The 19,372-nt window shown below is 44.5% G+C and overlaps 1 protein-coding gene across 6 annotated transcripts in view; it reads left to right on the top strand.

The window, feature by feature from the left end:
* Vps8 (VPS8 subunit of CORVET complex) overlaps positions 1-19,372 on the top strand; it is a 212,800-nt gene that overhangs the window by 151,981 nt on the left and 41,447 nt on the right. For all 6 annotated transcript variants that reach the window (XM_087902093.1, XM_087902102.1, XM_087902095.1 and 3 more), the window contains 5 exons: positions 882-963; positions 1,280-1,362; positions 7,725-7,805; positions 9,302-9,471; positions 13,030-13,192. In XM_087902093.1, the coding sequence (XP_087758219.1) occupies positions 882-963; positions 1,280-1,362; positions 7,725-7,805; positions 9,302-9,471; positions 13,030-13,192 (579 nt within the window). The remainder of the gene's footprint in view (positions 1-881; positions 964-1,279; positions 1,363-7,724; positions 7,806-9,301; positions 9,472-13,029; positions 13,193-19,372) is intronic.

The raw sequence follows: 19,372 nt of genomic DNA, 5'->3' as shown, positions 1-19,372 counted from the left end.
CCACATGATAGAACATAGATTGATATAAATAGTTGAAGTTATAAGAGCTGACTGGGGACATGCCTAAACTAAAGGCCAAACTTGCATAAAGAATAAGTGTTGTTATTTGCGGGCACCTGTTTGTGTTCATCGGCAGTAGACACTGGTGTCCTGTGAGACATCACACTCCTACCTGTTCCACTGACCCTTCCTCGGGGCTTCCTGTTAAGGTACTGTAAGGCATTTATAAACAATCGCCTAACTGAGATGTTGAAATGGATTGACTTGGTTTTTGTGGTGAAGATTGGAAGAATAAGACCTGGAGTCAGTGTTATTATTGTGTTACCTTCAGCAAATTACTTAGTTTCTTTAAACCAAGCGAAGATACCTATGACATAAGGTTTGTGAGAGCAAACAAATATGTGTAAGGTCTTAAATGGAGTCCTTAGTAGAAGTAAATAAGTAACTGGTAAATCTGATTATCTCTTGGTGAGAATGGTAATGTTAATGAGTTCATCGTAACCTCTACTCCAGATGTGTAGCGTTTAGGAAAGAGCCTAATGCTTGGTGTAGGAAAGTCTTCCAATAACCGAAGAATAGGAGTGGAGGCGAAGAGCCGCAGGGCGGGGCAGTGATTCCTTTTTGGTGACTAGTTAGAGCCTAATAGGATGCGCTCATGGCTGGTTTGCATACAAACTCTCCAGATAGAAACAGAATTATAATCCTGCATCCAACGTGTGCTTCCCACAGCAGATGAAGGTGCTCTCTTCTGTCTGAGCTCTATGCTTTTTACTGTCTTTCCCCAATTACATTAAATTTCTTCTTTGTCTGATTTTTGCCAGTACTCATACATTTCAACCGCCAACACTGTGCTAATGGTTTGGTTTCCTCTGATGCCACAGGCACTCTGGTTCCCATTGTTGGAGGCAATGATGGCACCACAGAAGCTGTCCAGCTCAGCTGCTCCTCATCGGCACTGTGAAGGTAAACCCATCAGAATATACCTGACGGGGCCACTCTTCAGCCCACTTTCTATCTGCAAAGCCTGCTGTGCAGTCTCCTTCCCCAGTAGCTTTCTGCTGTTGTCTTCCCAGTAAAGCCATTGCTGCAGTCTCCGTTCCACCTGTGCATTTCTTTCTGGGGGATCCTTGTATAATTTATCTAGCACATGTATAGTGTTTGCAGCTGACCAACAGTCAATTTTAAGATACCAAACTGGCCTAAAGTTTCTAGGTGAGGTGACTGCTTTCTCCTAAATAAAAAGAAAAGCAAAACTAATCTTAATATTTTGTTTCAACAGCTCTGAAATCTTTGACTATGCAAGTTCTAAACAGTATGGCAACGTTCATTGCCCTCCCATCGATCTTACAAAGAATCTTGCAGGTGAGCTCAGAGGGGCAGGGGAGGCTGAATATTGATGGATTCCAGTTATTTTACCCGTAAATGAGGCTGAGGTTTATATCACCTATGTTTTGGCATTACCTAAATTGCTAACTAACCTCGAGTCAGTCTTGCATGGTGTCACCCCATGGGTATATAGGCTTTCCTTGCTTCTTTGGGGGCTCGCATACACATTTCTTATTGTTTATAGCCCCTGGGAGACAATGGACACTTATTTCTAGCTTATCATACTTTAAGAATTTAAAAAAAGGAGAATTCTCTATAAATGAAGTGAATGTAGGCATTCTAAGTAATGGTTGTTATTTCAGTTTTCTAGCTCATTCTAAAAATACTTCGAAGTTGAAAACTCAGCCCAGCTGTAAATTCTAGCTAGCCTTTTGTCCAGAGTTATTGTAAGAAACATTTTCTCCTGTTTTCTTTGGCAATAAGACTTGAAACTTCCCAGCTTCATAAGAAAGAGAACACTAAAAATACCCTAAGCTGTATTTTTAGAAAAACCTGTGAACATGCTTGGGGAGCCAGCAGGAATTAAACCAATCAGTCTTTCTTCTCTCACTTTATGTGCAGTAGTGACACATGCACACTTGAGCCCAGATACAATGCTCACATGCACATGTGCGCCAACACACACACAGTCAAATAGGGATAGGACTCTACTGGTCTCAACTCTTATCCTTTGGAATGTCCCCACAGCTCCTTCTAAGATTCTTCAAGTGCTCCTTCCTTCCCATGAGCTCTGAGGCCTCTGGGCAAGCGGTCTGATTCGGGGTGCTGCCTGCAGTAGTCCCCCTCACCACAGAGTGCTCTGTCCACAGGAATTTAGGACTCAGGGTGTTGTTCAGCTTTGGAGCCCTTGCTTGCCTTGTGTGAGGTCCTGGTTCATCCCCAGTACTAAAGGGAAGAAAACATGAGTATTGTATATGGGATTTGTTTGTTTGCTTGGTGTTTTGAGACAGGTCTCACTGTGTATCCCAGGCTGGCCTTGAACTCACAGATCTCCTCCTATCTGCCTCCCAGTCCTGGGGTTAAAGGTGTGTACCACACCCAGCCCTCAGGTATGTATTTCCACATTCAGTCTGAGAAAGTCAAGGTAGACTATTTCCATGTGTTTTAAATATATTAATCCCAAAGTCTGAAAACATGTAGAAGCACCTCTATAAGACTAGAAGAAATGAATCTAAATCCCAAAGTGGGTTCTGTCCTGTATGAACATTGTGCTTTATGGTGAGCTTTAGCCGTATAAATTATAGCAAAAGTCTGCCTTTCCTTCTGCAAGCATCATGTAACTTAGAAACATTTCGTATTTCAAAACTGACCTCCCTGAAACTTTTAATATTTGAAAATCTCGGCTTTGACTTACACTGGGATTCTTATAATTGTGCTGCTTCTAGCATTAAGTAACTTCTCACTATTCATGAAGGTTTTCTGGTCTTAAATTTACTTCTTTTTTTTGTCTACTATAACTTTGCCTGTTACATGAGAGTCTGCTTGTTGGGGTTTCTGTCCTGCCCAGCTCCCACAGCCAGTAAGCCCCAAAGAAATTGCACAGAGGTCTATATTAATGATAAACTGATTGGCCCATTAGCTCAGGCTTCTTATTAACTCTTATAATTTATATTGACCCATTATTCTTATCTATGTTAGCCACATGGCTCAGTACCTTTTCCAGAGGGGCAGGTCACATCCTACTTCTTCAGTGTCTGGACAGGACTGGGGAGGAATGGGCTTCCTCCTTCCTACAATTCTCCTGTTCTCATTGCCCCACCTCTACTTCTTGTCTGGTTGTCCCATCTATACTTCCTGCCTGGCTACTAGCCAATTGGCATTTATTTAAAACATAATTGACAGAATACAGAATTGTCCCGCACCATTTGCCCCTATATATAAACAAAGATTTTCTAAAAGTACTTTTATTCATAACAATCTTTTGGTGTGAGGAAGGTAGTTATATAGATTGTGACTAATAGGTGTGTAGCTCAGTTGATAGCATGTTTGCCTTGATTACAGGAAACCCCAGTTCCAATACCCAGCGCCACATCAGAACCCTGTGTTCAGGTGTGCATACAGAGTCATCACCCTGGGTGCATGTGCATTCATGCAGAGCTGTTACCCTGGGTACAGTTGCATTCATGCAGAGTCACCCCCTGGATATAGGTGCATGCATGCAGAGCCGTCACCCTGGGTACAGGTGTGTGCATGCAGAGCCGTCACCCTGGGTACAGGTGCGTGCATGCAGAGCCATCACCCTGGGTGCAGGTGCGTGCATGCAGAGCCGTCACCCTGGGTGCAGGTGCGTGTATACAGAGCTGTCATCCTGGATGCAAGTGCATGCATGCAGAGCCATCACCCTAGGTGCAGGTGCATGCATGCAGAGCTGTCACCCTGGGTGCAGGTGCGTGTATGCAGAGCTGTCACCCTGGAGGTGGGGAAGAGGATTAGAAGAAGTTCTAAGTAATCCTTGGCTATATAGCAAGTTCAAGACCAATCTGTGTTACATCAGACCCTTTCCCAGAAAAGTAAAAGTAATGAGTCTGCTGGCAAAGGAGAAAAACTAAAGGATAGAGAAGTTAAATGCACACCCTGTCCTGGGTGACAGACGAAACTACTTCTTGTTTCCTGATGGACTTTTTCGATTATGTCATTTAAATGCTCCTCAGTTTAAGTTTGTGTTTTTGAGGCACTAATCGGTTATTGTGTATTAGTTCTGTTTACCCTGTTCAACTGATTGCTTATGCAGATGACATGAAGTGTGCCCACAAGAGCTCTCGTGAGAGACTTGTTTGGATTCCTGTGTTCGCGGTGTTTCATGCAGGAAACACCATCCATTTTAAGGACTGTCTGCTGCCACTGTCCTGAGCAGCTAGCACATCTCCGTTGCTTAGCCTCAGTCTACACAGAAGAGTGGGAGAGCGGCAGCAGGGCGTAGGGCAGCTGTGTCTGGAGGCTGGGCAGAAGGGATGAGGTCAGGTGTGCACAGGGAGGCTGCACTGGCAGCAAAAACTGCATCCTGGCCCAAGCCCAGAGGTTGTGGTGATGCAGGCAAGGCTCACCAGATTAGGCTGGGCACTGATTGTGAAACCTGGGCTAGATCTGAGGGTTGGGCAAGGTAAGACTTACCAGGCTGGGCCGCACTGTAAGATGTGCAGGGCTGACCTGGACCTGGAACACATCTTCTTTTTAAATTAGCGGTTTCCCCATAACATACTAAGTATATTCCTTAAGCTGTTTGTCTTTATTAGCAAGATGTCTATTCCAGAACTTTTGCCCACTTTTTCAGGTGTCTGTCTCTCTTGTCTGTGGGTTTGAAGTGTTTCTCTATATTTAGTCCCTGATAAAGTCCTTGATCAGTTGTGCTTTCCTCATATCTACCATATATTTATGTGTAGATAGTATGTAGCTAGACAGTTCTCTTTTAGGTGCCACTGTGAACTGTGTGCTGTTGGCATTAGAAAGAAACTGAATTCCGTATGATCATAATCAGATCTTGGCTTTGCTTTTGTGTACTCCCTCATTGGTTCCAGTGATTTTTCCTAGTTGACCTCGTAGACTCCTTTATAAAAGATTGCTATTCTGTAGCTCCCAGGTCTAGATGCCTTGTGTCAGGTCTACTGTGAAGACCTCATAGTGTATGTAATCATATGGCAAGGGCTTGTGCAAGAGGGAGTGATTACACCCCCAGAACACACCTGTCTCCTAGCATTGCCGCACAGATGACTTAGCTGAGTGTCCTTCACAGCCTCCCGTGTCTGAGAGGAAGGTCCCGTTCTGAGCTGGCCCCAATTACTGCTCCTGCATCTTCTAGCTTCGTATCTCTGGCTTCCTACTCTATGTAGCATGGGTTGATGCATTTTTCATGTTCATATTAATCTTGCAGTCCCCAGAGAGAAAGTCGGGAGGGGAGTTATTTAGGCACATAATTGCCCACATATAACTGAACTAAGTTACTTTTTTCAGAAGAGATGGTCATATGCTGAGAAATGTCAGATTGTCTTGACTGGTGCATATTTATTTATTCAAAGTGATACCCGGGGCCTGAATTATACAGCGTCTCTAGGAGCCTAATGGTTGATAAGTAGGAAGCTTTTAAGGAACCCTTATTCGACCTCTTAAGTCAGCGACATCCTGGGTGGGGCAGGGGGAAAGAAACTTAATAACCTTGACAACTCTAGAACCTGTGTAAATGTACAGGGTTAAAGTCAGGTCCGTAAAGTCGTCCCTGGTCTCTGCACATGTGCCCCCATGCCTCTCTGCCTCCACCCCCACAAAGTTCTAGTCACCAGTAGGGTAAGTGGAGATCACATCTTTTGCCAGTGAGCTTTTGAAATTGTATGTGACACCAAGTGTGTCTTCCTGCACAGTTAATGGCAGCATACAGAGAAACATCAGCAGCTATTTTATGAGAACTAGCTGGATGTTACAGAATGAGATCTGGTGGCTGCTGTACACTGTCCTTGAAGCCTGTGCTCACCTCGAATTCTATAATTCATGTGCTGCCCCAGCATGAACAGTTTCCTGGTTTCCCTTTTAAATTATGTATGTTGAAGTAAATATAGAAATGACCTATAAAGATGTCTCCTTTTTCTATGAACTTAACCTTTAAGACATCTTTATCTTCTGGGCAATGGTGGCACATGCCTTTAATCCCAGCACTTGGGAGGCAGAGGTAGGTGGATCTCTGTGGGTTCAAGGCAGTCTGGTCTATAGAGTGAGTTCCAGGACTGCCAGAGCTACACAGAGAAACCCTGTCTTGAAGAAGAAGAGAAAAAGATCCTCTTTATTCTTTAGTCTCTCTTCAAACTCCAGAACTTTTAATATCTTAGCATATCGATGGGCAGATTAGAATAGAAATCAGATGTTTATAGTATTGTGCTATCGATAGACACTGTGGCTAAGAAATTAGTGTATCTAATTGGAACTTTACTAGAACATAATTAATAAGGACAAAATAATTAATAATATATAATTAAATATAAATATAATAAAATATAATTAATACATAATTAATAAGGACAAAAATAATTAAATAAGGACACTAGACATTAAATAGATCAATGAAATGAAGGAAGGAAAATGAAAAGATGAAGTTGTCTGGTGGATGTGTGGTATAAGTTGTCTTTCCAGAGCACACATCTGAGATATAAGCTGGACTTGTTAGTGACCGCCACCGTTACAGGGATCTTTGACAGGCCTCGTTTGTGAGCAATTCCTAAAATTGTAATATCAATCTAGTCAAAGATTAAGGGGGCACAGAATTTTTGAAAATGGAAAAATCACGTGATATGTTTTAGATAGAGCAATTTGTCAACATAGTATATACCTGTAGCCATAACACTGTCCTCTAGTTTGTAATTCCCTTTCTGGAGATGTCCTCCTAAGAAGGAATCAAAGATTGAAACCAAGATTAGAGTCATCAACCGTGGTACTAGTTAATGGGGCTGGGGAAGAGGAGACCCTGGACATAACGGCTTAGAATGATTAGGTAAACAATGGTATTTTAACATGATTCCTATTCTGTAGTTTCCAGAAATATTTGATAATGTCAGAATGCATTCACTGTATGACATGAAGTAAAAAGTAGATGTGAAGTGACTAATTGTATATGCTGAGAAATACAACCTCTTTCATCCTCTCCAGAAGCAAGGCTGAAGGAGTGGCTGCCAGAGTCAGCAGTCTCTGGACAGCGGATTGCAGTTTGGAGGTTTTTGAAGAGTTTTTGGTCCACCTACACTAAGTGGCTTGGCATACCTACTATGAAAAATAATAGAGAGAACATGGGTTTCTAAATAGTTGTGATTTGTCATAAATGACTTTATTATGAAAAGATGCTGAAAGCTGTCTGTCTCTAAAACTGGGAGAATTTAGCTACTTTTAATGAAGAGGCAGCAGTGTGAACACCGAGAAATTGTTGTACCTATTCTGGTATTCTTAGATAACACTGGTTTTCATGCCGTGGATACATAAGAACTCAGAGAACTTCGGTGTTTGATACCCAGAAACTTCTGAGAGAAGAAGTAGTGATAAAATGTTTGGACTTGCAAAAAGCTGTTTACAGAAGGGACTTGGGTCACCTCCATTTTATTTTCCAAAGTATTTGAGAGGTCCCAAGAGAAACAAGTGAAGCACCTTCTGGGGAGGGTTCCTGGAAGACCGAGTGTGTCATGACTGTTAGTACCTAGGCTGCCATGGCAGCCCGTTCCTGTAAGTCCGGCACCAGCCTGGGCCACCTCCAAGCCTGAGCTAGAGTGAGATGCTTTTGCAGAAGATGACAACAGCCAGCCATAACAAGCCCTTAATGTGATGTTAAAATCCCATGAATCATAACAATTTCTTTTCTTTTCAATCAGGACCCAATTTATGGAAAAGGAAAACTTGGAGAAATTCAGGGCCTTATTCTGGGGATGTTGGACACCTTTAACTATGAGCAAGTGAGTGAGCTGCTTGCGTCCACGTTTGTCTAAAGATAGAAAAAACTTATGCTTTTCTTTTCTATTCTTTTCTTTCCTTCTGCTCGAATATTTTTTGTCTTTGAGAATTGCATCTTAGTAAAAATAACGTAGATTAAGATATATATGTTTCTTTCCCTACTTTTAAGCTCCCTGTAAACTAATTTATACACTTGTGTGTGTGTGCCCCTGTACACACAGAATATTGAAATGCATCTTATTTTATGATTCATTGGCAATCAGACCGATATTTTATTATATGATAAACTCTCTGGGAAATGATTAATTAAAAATTCTTTAGCTCATAAAAGGAGTCAGAGAAATATAGAAAATAGCAAAGTAAAACTAAATGAATGTTCATTTAAGTATTCTGAAACATTGCTGCTGCCAACTAGAAATCGTCATTATTCTTCTCTAACGTCAAGATTGCTTAAGGCTGTTAAGATGCAGCACTGGCCTGGTGCTGCACACCTCTTAGCAACAGTCTGAAGTGCCAGCTAGTGTGTCAGCCACGCACACGTCTCTCCTTAGGAACAGTCTGAAGTGCCAGCTAGTGTGTCAGCCACTGCACGCATCTCCTTAGGAACAGTCTGAAGTGCCAGCTACTGTGTTAAATACACTGTCCACTTTTGTTCAGAGTTTAGGAGAAGCAAAAGAAGAACTAAGAGGCAGAGTTGTTCTGAAATGTTGGCCACAGATGTATGGGGAGGCCCATTGCCCCCCAGACCCGGGCCCTGAGAGTGGGAGGAAAGCTGAGCCCAGCTGGGGAGTCACAGAGGAAGAGAGGAGGCTGAGGCTGATAGCGCCTCCAGGACAGAGAAGCGCAAGGTGGGCACTAACAGGTGAAGCTGAAGAGCCGAACTGGATAGCACGGAGGTGGGCTGCGCCCAGGTCTGTCAGTGACCTGTGTGAGGGCTGAGGACTGCTATGGTGAAAGCACCTCACAAGCACAGGCGACCTGAAAGTGACCTGACATGTTAGCTGTGAAGACGTCTTAGTGACAGATGGCAGGAACTTGAGCAGCTTCAAGTGACTTTTAAGTGCGATCAGAAAACGAGACCTCTGCCCAGGGGAAATGAGCACTGAGTCATGGCCATCATCTTCCCAGTGGATTGTTACTTGAAACACTGCTGTGCAGCAGCTTCCGGCCGAGGCCAGGTATCGGGGCTGTTCTTATCGCCACTGTCTGGCCGTGCAGAGAGAAGTTGTAAATGCACAAAATAGATTTGGGCATATCAAATCATCTGGAAGCCATCAGGGCTGAACTGAGCCACAGAAGGGCAGAGCACACATTTCTTAGGAGCTAGTGACAGATTTGAACATTTTAATGTGCACATTCGTCATCACTGTGCGTGAGCGATTCCCACTTGAGATGTCGGGTCATCTCATCTTCTCTATAGCATGCTCCAGCTTCCGCTGTGTTGTTCATTAATCCCTGCTGTTTGTTTTAACCTTTCCTGTTGTTTGACCTTCTGTAGACCTTGCTGGAAACAACAACCAGCCTTCTGAACCAAGACCTCCACTGGTCACTGTGTAACCTGAGGGCTTCGGTCTCCAGAGGACTCAATCCCAAACAGGACTACTGTTCTATATGTTTACAGCAGTACAAAAGACGCCAAGAAATGGCCGACGAAATCATTGTCTTTAGGTAAGAGGTAGGGATATTAACAGCCGAGACCTGTGTACGTGTGTGGTAGAAGCAGCCAAGCACCTGTCCATGTGACCACACAGTCAGCTATTCAAGCCGCAGAGAAAATAGGCAAGAGTTCCTGCCCCGTGGCCCTTCCAGTCTTTGTGGGAGTGTTTGTGTGGGGGATTGAGGGTCCCAGACACTATATATATCCTGTATATTCAGAGTTAAGATGGAAAATAAACACAAGGCAGTAGAATGGGAGGATGAAGTGTGTACCAGAGAACAGTGCTACGTCAAGAAAGCAAGATAAGGGACTTTATCTCTCAGGGGTGACCTTGAGCAGAATGAGAGACAGGTGGATATGTGGAAAGCCGTTTGGATTCAGAGTGGGCTCTGAAAGGTGTGGCCAGCTTGCTGGTGCATTGGATGTGGAAGTGAAAACTAGGTCTTTGACCTGAGAAGCTGGATGAGCATGGTGCCCTTGTTGAGGAGGATTTGGGAAAGCAATAATGGTGTCTGCAGATCTTAGGCTTGAGGGAGCTGCTGGATTCTGGGTAGGGTTATCTAATAGTCATACTTCCATCAGAAATCTAAAGCCATGCTGACTCTGGAAATAGATGCTTAGGGGTCAGCAGCACAGCAATACCAGGAGAGGAGATACTCATACACAAGTGATACATGGCGAGGTTAGTCTCAGGACCAAAGAGAGTTTGTCCAAGTACTCGCAGATACTCAAGTCAAGCATACTGATTAAACATGTGCTAGCTCAGACTTTGGACAAGTTGATTTTATCTTATTATATCTTAGCTTCCTTATTTGTAGATTGAGATAGTAGTAGTAACTACAATCTTGAGGTTTTGTAATCAGTCACCGAGTGCCTGGCATGAGTGAGTGTTTTTGTCCGTGCCCGCTGTGCAGGAGAGCTGGCAGGTCTGAGATGAGTGAGGACAGTGTTCTCAGAGACCAAGAACCCAGTCCTTCAAAAGTCGGTTATTGAGAACCTACTTATCCTGATTGGTTCGTTAGTTCTGTCTTGTCAGTTTAACACAAACTAATTAGAAGGAACCTAATGGAGAAAATGCCTCCACAAGCCTGGCCTCTAGGCCTTAATTGATGATTGTTTCTGTGAGGACCCAGACCGGTGTAAATGGTACCACCCTTGAGCAGGTGATACTGAGTTCTATAAGGAAACAGGCTTGGGGCTGGAGAGACGGCTCAGTGGTTAAGAGCACTGGCTGTTGGGTTCAGTTCTCTGTACCACATGGCAGCTCACAACCATCAGTAACTCCAATTCTGGGGGATCTGATATCCTCCTCTAGCCTCCATGGGTATCAGGCATCCAGGCAAAATACCCATACGCATAAGAAAATGAATTAATAAAAGAAAGCAGGCTGAGCAGGCCATGAGAAGCAAGCCAGTAGGTAGTATTTTTCCATGGCTTCTGCTTCAGTTCTTGCCTTGGGGTTCCTGCCTTTTCTCACCTGAGTGATAGATGTGACCTGTGAGTTGTGAGCTGAAAGAAACCCTTCCTCCCCAGGCTGCTTTTGGTCATTGTCCTAGCTATCTTTTTATTGCTATGAAAGGACACTACAGCCAAGGCACCTTTTAGAAGAAAGAATTTATTGGGGGCTTACAGTTTCAGCGGGTGACTCCTGGGTGAGCAGGGCAGGAGACGGAAGGCAGGCATGGTTCTGGAGCAGTAGCTGAAGGCCCACATCTTCATCCACAAGCTCAGGGCAGAGAGAGCTAACTGGGAATGGTATGAGCTTTTGAAACCTCAAAACCCACTCCCAGTGGCAGGCCTCCTTCAAGGCCACACCTCCTAATCCTTCCCGAACAGTTCTACCACCTGGGGACCAAGCATCCATATATATGAGCCTGTGAGGGTCATTTCCATTCAAACCATCGCAGTCATGGTGTTTTATTACAGCAGTGGAAACCCTAACAAAGACAGTGCTGTGTGCCAGATCTAGTCCTCAGGATAAGGAAAGCACCAGCACACGAGTGGAATATGAAGTGGTGATAACTATGAAATAAAAGAATGAAACATGCGGGGAGAGGTTTGCAGAGGTTTGGGGGACTGGGTGTTTTGTATAGCACAGTTAGAAACACCTCACTGTCGAAATAACTTTTTAATGACAGCTTTGAAACCTAATAAAAATGTAGCTGCTTATTACATTAATAAGGTAAAACAGTATAGAGGAAAAAGGATACTGGTAGCTACTAATTTATAAAGAGCAGATAGGGAACGCCCCCTGTTTAAATTATGTTTGAGTGATTTTAAAACATAAGGAAGTGGCTATCTGGTTTGTAGGGCGTGTGTTCAGCCAGGGGTTAGGGATGGGGAGGCCGTCGGGCAGCACCCTTCATGTCAGGCATGAGGGGCAGTGAGTGGGTGGCACAGGAGGTCTGGACAGAGTGAAGAGGAAATTGACAAGAGAGAATGCCCGAGGGACAACAGAGACCAACTGGACAGAACTGGGTTCTTGTCCAAGCTGGACATTTTTTCTGAGAAGGCACTGGGAAGTTTTGAGGATGGAGTGATATGCCAGGTGTCAGTGGTTGCTGTTTTGAGAATGGACTTGGGTGGGCCGAGGAAGAACACAAAATGACCAGTAAGGCTACTTCAGTAGCCTGCTTGAGAGATGGCCCAGTGCAGTCGGTAGCAAAGAACTAAGAAGTGAGAACCCTGGGTATCATGTGGGGCAGAACCAACAGGATTTACTGATAGATGCACTCCTTATGTGCAAGCAGAAACAGTAAGGAGGACTCCAGAGTTCCGCTGAGGAGCTGGGAGAGCGCAGTCGCTGCTCCTGAGAGATGGAAGGGTAGAGGAAGATGTGCAATGCAGTGGAGTTGATGGAAGTCAGGGGCTTAAGACCCTCTCAGACACCCAGGGTAGAGTTCGCAGGGAGACAGGAGCATAGGGCTAAGGGAACTGTCTGGCGGCATACACCTGGGAGTCAGGAGCCCATGGTGTTTTGAAGGTTTGATAACTAAAGGAGCAGGGCTAGGTGAGGAAAGGCAAGAGTAGGAGAAACAGGTTCTGTATGGAAAGAAACAGCACCAAGAAGAGAAAGTAGGCGATCGAAGAGAAGAGGATCGCCTTCCACACTCAGCCTGTGTTTCTGGTTAGAAAAAGGGATCCAGGGTTGAGCACAGAGAGGCATCAGCAGCAGCCAGCCCGGGATGCCTTCTTAGGAGCTTCAGAGCCTGGCATTTGTGTCCATGTTTCAAACCTTCCTTGAACATGATGAGGGCACTTGTGTTTTTACCAAGCCACTCAAGTAATTGTGATGGTTTTCCCCAATTACTTTTTAAAAAGCTACCGGAAACAATTGTTAGAAAGCTATGGTTTGGGACTGAGCACCTACTGAGCTCAGCTTCTGCAGGCAGAGAACTATGGAGGCATGCCCACTCACAGCTTGAGACTTCTCGTCCCTGTGCAGCCAGACACCAGTTCCTTCGGGATCTTTCTTTACCATACACAAGTGCACCACCCTACCCTGTCACTCTTCGTGTTTATGGGCTTTATGCTAAGGAAAGAACAAATTGTTTGTCTTCATTTTGTAGCTGCGGCCATTTGTATCATTCGTTCTGTCTACAAAGCAAAGAATGCACCCTGGAAATTGAGGGTCAAACGAGATGGATCTGTTACAAATGCAGCTCGAGCAGTAAAGCGGGCAAACTCAGTGAGAACCCTTCAGAAGACAAGAAAGGCCGGGTAACCTCACAGGTAGGACCGGTTCGCTGCTCACGTGACCTTTGCTTTTCTTGTCAGTCTGCTATGCCTGACCTACGTTGTCAGATCCCACACATCTCCACTTTACCTGATAGAAATGAAATGTGTGGCGTCTCCTGTTCAGTCGTGTTGAGCATTTGAAGAGCCTGTCTGCTCTGCCCTGCCCCATCAGCTTGTCACAAGCTGATGAAATGTCTTCTGCCCCATCGGGGACCTTTGACAGAGTAGCAAGTCAGCGAGGACAGGCGACATATGCCGATACTGACGAGCACCTGCTGGCAAGGGTGTGGCATCACTGCTCTCTCAGAGCTGGTGATGGACAAGGAGCTGCTTGTATGCTCTGTGCATGTTTCTTAAAGAACTTGGTGCATCGTGTTCATTTCATAAACTTCTCGCTGCCCCTGGAGGTGGAGGGATAGAACTGAAAGTTTTAAACCTCGACCCATAACTTAATCTTCTCGACAACAAGCCCTCATCCCCAAACTATACAGGGGTCCCCAGCTCCAGTCATCTCATTGGCGTATAGAAAGTGATCTTCTTGGCTGGGTGGTGGTAGCGCAGCCCTTTATCCCAGCACTTGGGAGGCAGAGGCAGGCGGATCTCTGTGAGTTCAAGGCCAGCCTGGTAACAGAGTGAGTTCCAGGACAACCAGGAGCCAGGGCTGTTACACAGAGAAACTCTGCCTTGAAAAACCAAAAAGAAAAGAGAGTGTTCTTCTTCCAGAGAAGATTTAAAAGTGGGATTGGTTTTTTTGTTTGTTGTTTGGATTTATTTATTTTTACTTTGTGTATTTGTGTGTTTTGCTTATGTGTATGTCTGTGTACCACATACATGCAGAGTCCAAGGGGGCCAGAAAGAGGGCATTGGATTTTTTGCAAATGGAATTACAGAAGGTTGTGAGCCATCCTGTGGGTGCTGGGAATTGAACCTGGGTCCTCTGGAAGAGCAGTTAGTGCTCTTAACTGCTGAGCCCCAGTTCCAGATTTTAAGGAGCTCTTTGCTAGGATCCAGGGACAAAGGCCGATTATTTGTATTCTTGCTGCTTGACAAACATAGATGAACCATGCCGGAAGAACAGAAAATGAGTGTACCTGAATCAAATGTAAAAAATCATGGGAGATGATGTTAGCTGCCCCTGCAAGGCGAAATGGGAGGGGAATAAGATAGGCAAGTTTAGATGCAAAGGTAAGAGGAAGAACGGGTGGAGAACAAACCTCTGCTCTCAACAGAAGAGGGCGTGCCTTGGACGTGAGCATGGCTGTATCTAGAGGTGAAGAGCTCCCTCATGAGTGCCACCTCCCTCACAGGTCGCCATCTCTCTTGGAACCCAGCCTCTGCTCACCACTCTCAAGCACCAGAAGCCCCTGATGCATTTTTGATTGACTTTGCATACAGGCCATGAACCAGGAGTGGGACTTACTCTTTTGCATGTTCCTAGTCGTTGAATGGTCTTTGTACCTTAGTAAAAAGTTGCTTAGCTCACACTCTAAACAGTTTCTTGGTTCTGTCCCTCTGTAGGAAATTGGGCTGCAAAGTTATGTGAGTCCTTCAGATTTGCTTTTATTTCTAACATTTGACTAGTCTACTCCTGCTTTCTTTCTGTGTGTGTGTGTGCTGGTTTTAATTTGGTTTTTCAAGACAGGATTTCTCTATGTAACCCTGAATGTCTGGAACTCTCTCTGTAGACCAGGCTGGCCAAAAGCTCACAGAGATTCACCTGCCTCTGCCTCCTTTTCCCAAGGGTTTGATTAAAGGCATGCACCACCACCGCTCGGCTCACTACAGTTTTTTGAAACGAGTAATGAATTTGCTGGTTGTCTATGAGTAGAAAAATATATCTGTCAGGAAGAGAGACCCTTTATGTAAATACAGTACTAGCTAGTTACAGTTTGACCAAAAAGATTCCACTGAAAAGAACAGTAAAAGCCCTTGTTACCGCCAGTCCATCTGGTGTAAATTCAGTTTCTCAGTACTCTTTGCAAAGAGCTGCCACGGCAGCTGTAGCTCCTAAGCTTAGGATGGAAAGTGTGCTGGGTTTTGCTGCTTGAATGGGAAACAGGCGTTCCAGGGCATCACATGGTGTGTACTGTGAAAACGGCTACTCTGTCTACATCAGCATCCCAGGTTTCAAATCTTACAAAACTAAAAGGAACAAAGCAAACATCTTAAAATCCTGCTTACAATTGAGGGAACCCTGCTTTTGTCTCTCAGTTACCTGCTTACAATTGGGGGACCGTGCTTGTGTCTCTGTTACCTGCTTACAATTGGGGGACCCTGCTTACCTCTCAGTTACCTGCAACAAGTGTCCTGAAGGTTGTGACGGACTTGTCCTGTAACTGCCTTGGCCTGGGTTGGTTACATGACCCCCAACTTAAAGTCATGATGGAAACACATTCTGTAGTTTAATAGTGAAAAAAATGGGGCTCTTCCTCCCTGTCCCCCTCATTTTCATTGAAAGCCTCGTTATAAATTTTAAAGTCAGCTTAGTGTTCTCTATAATAAAAAATCTAAGTGCATGATAAGTTCTGAAACCATTTGCAATACATTCATTACCCACGTCTACATCTCCGTGCCTCAGACATTGGAAGAGAAAAAACTCCTCAGTGCATGTCAGAAAGGTGACTACTTTAAAATCTAGACATCCATGTTAATAGCATTTCTCCCTGTGACTGTTCTATCTTTGTGGCAGATAGGGCCCTTCTACATAATAACTGGTAGTCTGCAAGGAAAAGGGTTGATATGAACTATATCAGATACTTGTATTGTTTAGCTTCACACCAGCTGCATGAGGTAAGGTAGCCCTGATTTAACAACTGAAGGAACTAGATGTAACTCAGACGGGAGAGCTAGTGTTTGAACTTGTGTTTTTAGGAGTGCCCACCTCCCTCCACCCTGCCAGGAAACTGCCTGGTAATTTTGACAATAAAAGAGATGCACACACATTGCTCGGCCCGCTTGCTGGTCCTCCACATCATATGACTCTTTCACATTTGTGATCATAAGAGTCTGTAAGTAGTAACTATCAATTCCCTAGTGTGGTGGGAGTTTTACTTTGATGCTTTAGTTCCCTCTGAAGGTCTGTCCATCCTGCTTAAGTCTGTCTAGAGAGCATGCTGGGGCCACTCGGCTTTCACCAGCTTCTCTCTGTACAGTGTTTGGAATATCTCATTGCCCTTGGAACACCATCCTGTCAAATAGGTTTTTGTTTTATCGTTTTAGGAAACATGATAGCTGATATTTAACTCTTCAACTTCTGACTCCAACTCAGCTTCATGCAACACTACCCCCCCACACACACACACATACACCTGTGGTCCTGGCTGGTCAAGTGTTGTCTCCTGCCATCCTTACCTAACTTCATGTCAGCCAACATATACAGCCAATCCAGTCTGCATGTTAGTTGTCTTCTAGCAAATTAACATGACCATAGCAGGAGTTATTTCCCCAGAACAGCTGTTCTCTCCTAGAATAAGGATTCAATCCTATATAACCAAGAGAAGTATCCAAATGAGTTTGTCCCTTAGTCTCAGATGTATGGACATCGGGAGATCTCAGGGCCAAGGTCGTCCTGGCTGGCCTGTCTCACTCCTGTTCTCTCCGTGCACAAATAGAATGCACAAGAGAAGCTAATTCAGTTGAAGTACTCAGCATCTCTTTATGTTTATTCATTTATATTAATATCAAATAATCTCAGGTCATCTTAGTTTATCCATTTATTAGAGTCAAAGTAACAAATAATACCTTCATCGGCACTGTTAAGCATTCGATGGGGTGAACTCACTCTTAAATTTTATAAAATGACTCTTGAATTTATCTTCATTTTTAAGTACAAATTCAAAGAAAAAAGATTTGCTAGCTCTCAAACATTATTAACAAAGTTCAGAGTCCTGTTTCTCTTAATCTTTTGTCTCTTAGTAATTTTTATTCTGTTCTGCTTTTCTTCCCCCCCCAAATAATATTTTTATTGGTTCTTTAGAGATTTCACATCATACCCCTCTCACATTTGCTTCCCAGTCCATCCCTGTTCACCCCCCCCCCTTGTGTCTGACCTCCCCTAGCAAAAATAAGTCCAATTCATGTTATCTATATACTCTATATACTCTCGGTGGCCTGCCCCTTACAATAGAGCTGAGTGCTTCCTCTCCCCCGCCCCTGCTGGAAGCCATCTAAGGTGGAAAAGGACATTTGAGCATCCTGTCACCATTTTTAAGAGTTCTCTTCGATGGCTTCTTGTTTAGGCTGTTACTATTTTGGGGGACGGGCTGGAGTGGAGGTGGGGTTGTCACGGAAGTCTTCCATGTTCTTCTTTCTCACTGTCAAGTAGCTTCTTTGCTCTCTGTGGTCTGAGGGGCATGGTTTCTGGCCTGAGCACAGACCACAAACAGTGCTCCCAGTTACAGTAGGGCCATGGACCCAGACCAGACCCTCTGATGTAGCAGGAACCATAGAGATCAGCATGGATTCAGGCCACAGTAAGACTTCGGACCCAGACATGGCCCTCTGTAGCAGCACAAACCTGACATCACCTTGGCAGCTCAGGCCACACTCACATCAGTATGGCCCCCAGTGACAGCATGGCCCACCAACATCAACATGACTTCAGGCAGCAGTGCAGGCCAGGGACCTCTGCCCGACTTTCGGTGTAACATGGGCCATGGACATCAACTCAGAACCTGGCTGTAGCAGGACCTCGGACCCAGACATGGCCCTCTGGCAGCCCAGACCCAGACACCACCAAGGGACAGGCCATGAACATCTATCTGCATGTCATTAGGTAATAACACGGTCCTTAGACATCAATCTGAACCGAGCCATATCAGAGCTGTTGACACACATGTGGCCCTCAGCAGCTTTATGGAACATGGTGGTCCTTCAAGGAGGCCCAATTTAAAATGTAGACCATTCTTCATCTCAGGCCTGCATCATTTTCCTAAACTCGAGTGATCCTGTGGCTGAGCAGCTTGTTTGGTGTCTGAATCTGCAGGTACTTAAGCTCCCGGATGCCCCACTGACCTTGCTGGGCAACAGTATGGAGCACAGTCTGCCTCTCATGCCCGTCACTGCTGTCATGTCTCCAGCTCCACCTCTTTCCACAGCGCATGCACCCCTCGGCCCCTCCATGACTCACTTCTCTTCACCACCTGTTCTCTCCTCCCGGTGGCGCCCACCCCGACCCACGGTGTTTCTCCGTTTTTCTTAATGTATTTGTGGCATGTGTGTTCCCCTTGTCTGTGTCAGTATGGTGCACACAGGAAGCAGAGAACAACCTGGGCATTGACCCACGCCCTTTCTCTGGACTCTGTCTCTGTGCTTTATTCCCTGTGTGCACAGGCCGGCTGCTGGTGAGCTCGCAGGGATCTGCCTGTCTCGGTCATCCGCCTCATCATAGGGTTACCAGGATCACAGATACTCGAACTTCCTGTCCAGGTTTTATGTGGGCTTGGGATTCAGACTCAGGGATTCAGACACAGGCACACTCTTCTTTTTATACCCACAGAACTGTCTCCACAGCCCAGGTCTGACATTCTCCAGAGCAGATAGTAAGCTAGCAGCAGGTATCACATACCAGACACATTCAAGTTGTTGATTCTTTTAAATTTTCAAAAAATTAGATATTCTTTAAGAGTTTTATAATATGTTGTTCAAAATCAGCCTCCACTGTAGAGACACCAGGCATCTAAATAAAAGTTTCCCATTTACTGATAGGAAGATGACTGTGTACCTCACGGGGGAGAAGACACAAGCTTCCCCTTGTATTGAGTTTGGGCTCAGTTCCTCAGCACTGCACACATCTGAGAACACATCTTATCTTGGAGAATGAATTCACAACAGTGTTAGTGGGCAGAATTTGTTACCTCCAAATAATTATTCAGTAAATGATATTGTGTTCTCTATACTTTGCACATTGCAATGTATTTTGAATTCCCACAGTACTGTGGAAGTATAAATCACCTTGCTGTTTAATAAAATCAGAAGCTTGTTTTTTAAAGTCAGAAGTCCATTTTTAAAGAATATTAACTCTTCTATAAAAAATTAAAATGAAGATATGTATATTAAAAATGAGATCTCAGTGTTTAGTAATAATGGCATTTCTCAAGAATTTCTTCTAAATGAAACTTTATAAATCAATTGAACATTTATATGACTCAGAAAACATAGGGATGATCAGTGATT

This window comes from Myodes glareolus, chromosome 2, assembly GCF_982192425.1.
Source record: "Myodes glareolus chromosome 2, mMyoGla1.1, whole genome shotgun sequence".
Taxonomy (NCBI): domain Eukaryota; kingdom Metazoa; phylum Chordata; class Mammalia; order Rodentia; family Cricetidae; genus Myodes; species Myodes glareolus.
The sequence above is the reverse complement of the archived record's forward strand: the minus strand, read 5'-3'. Positions and strand labels throughout refer to the sequence as shown.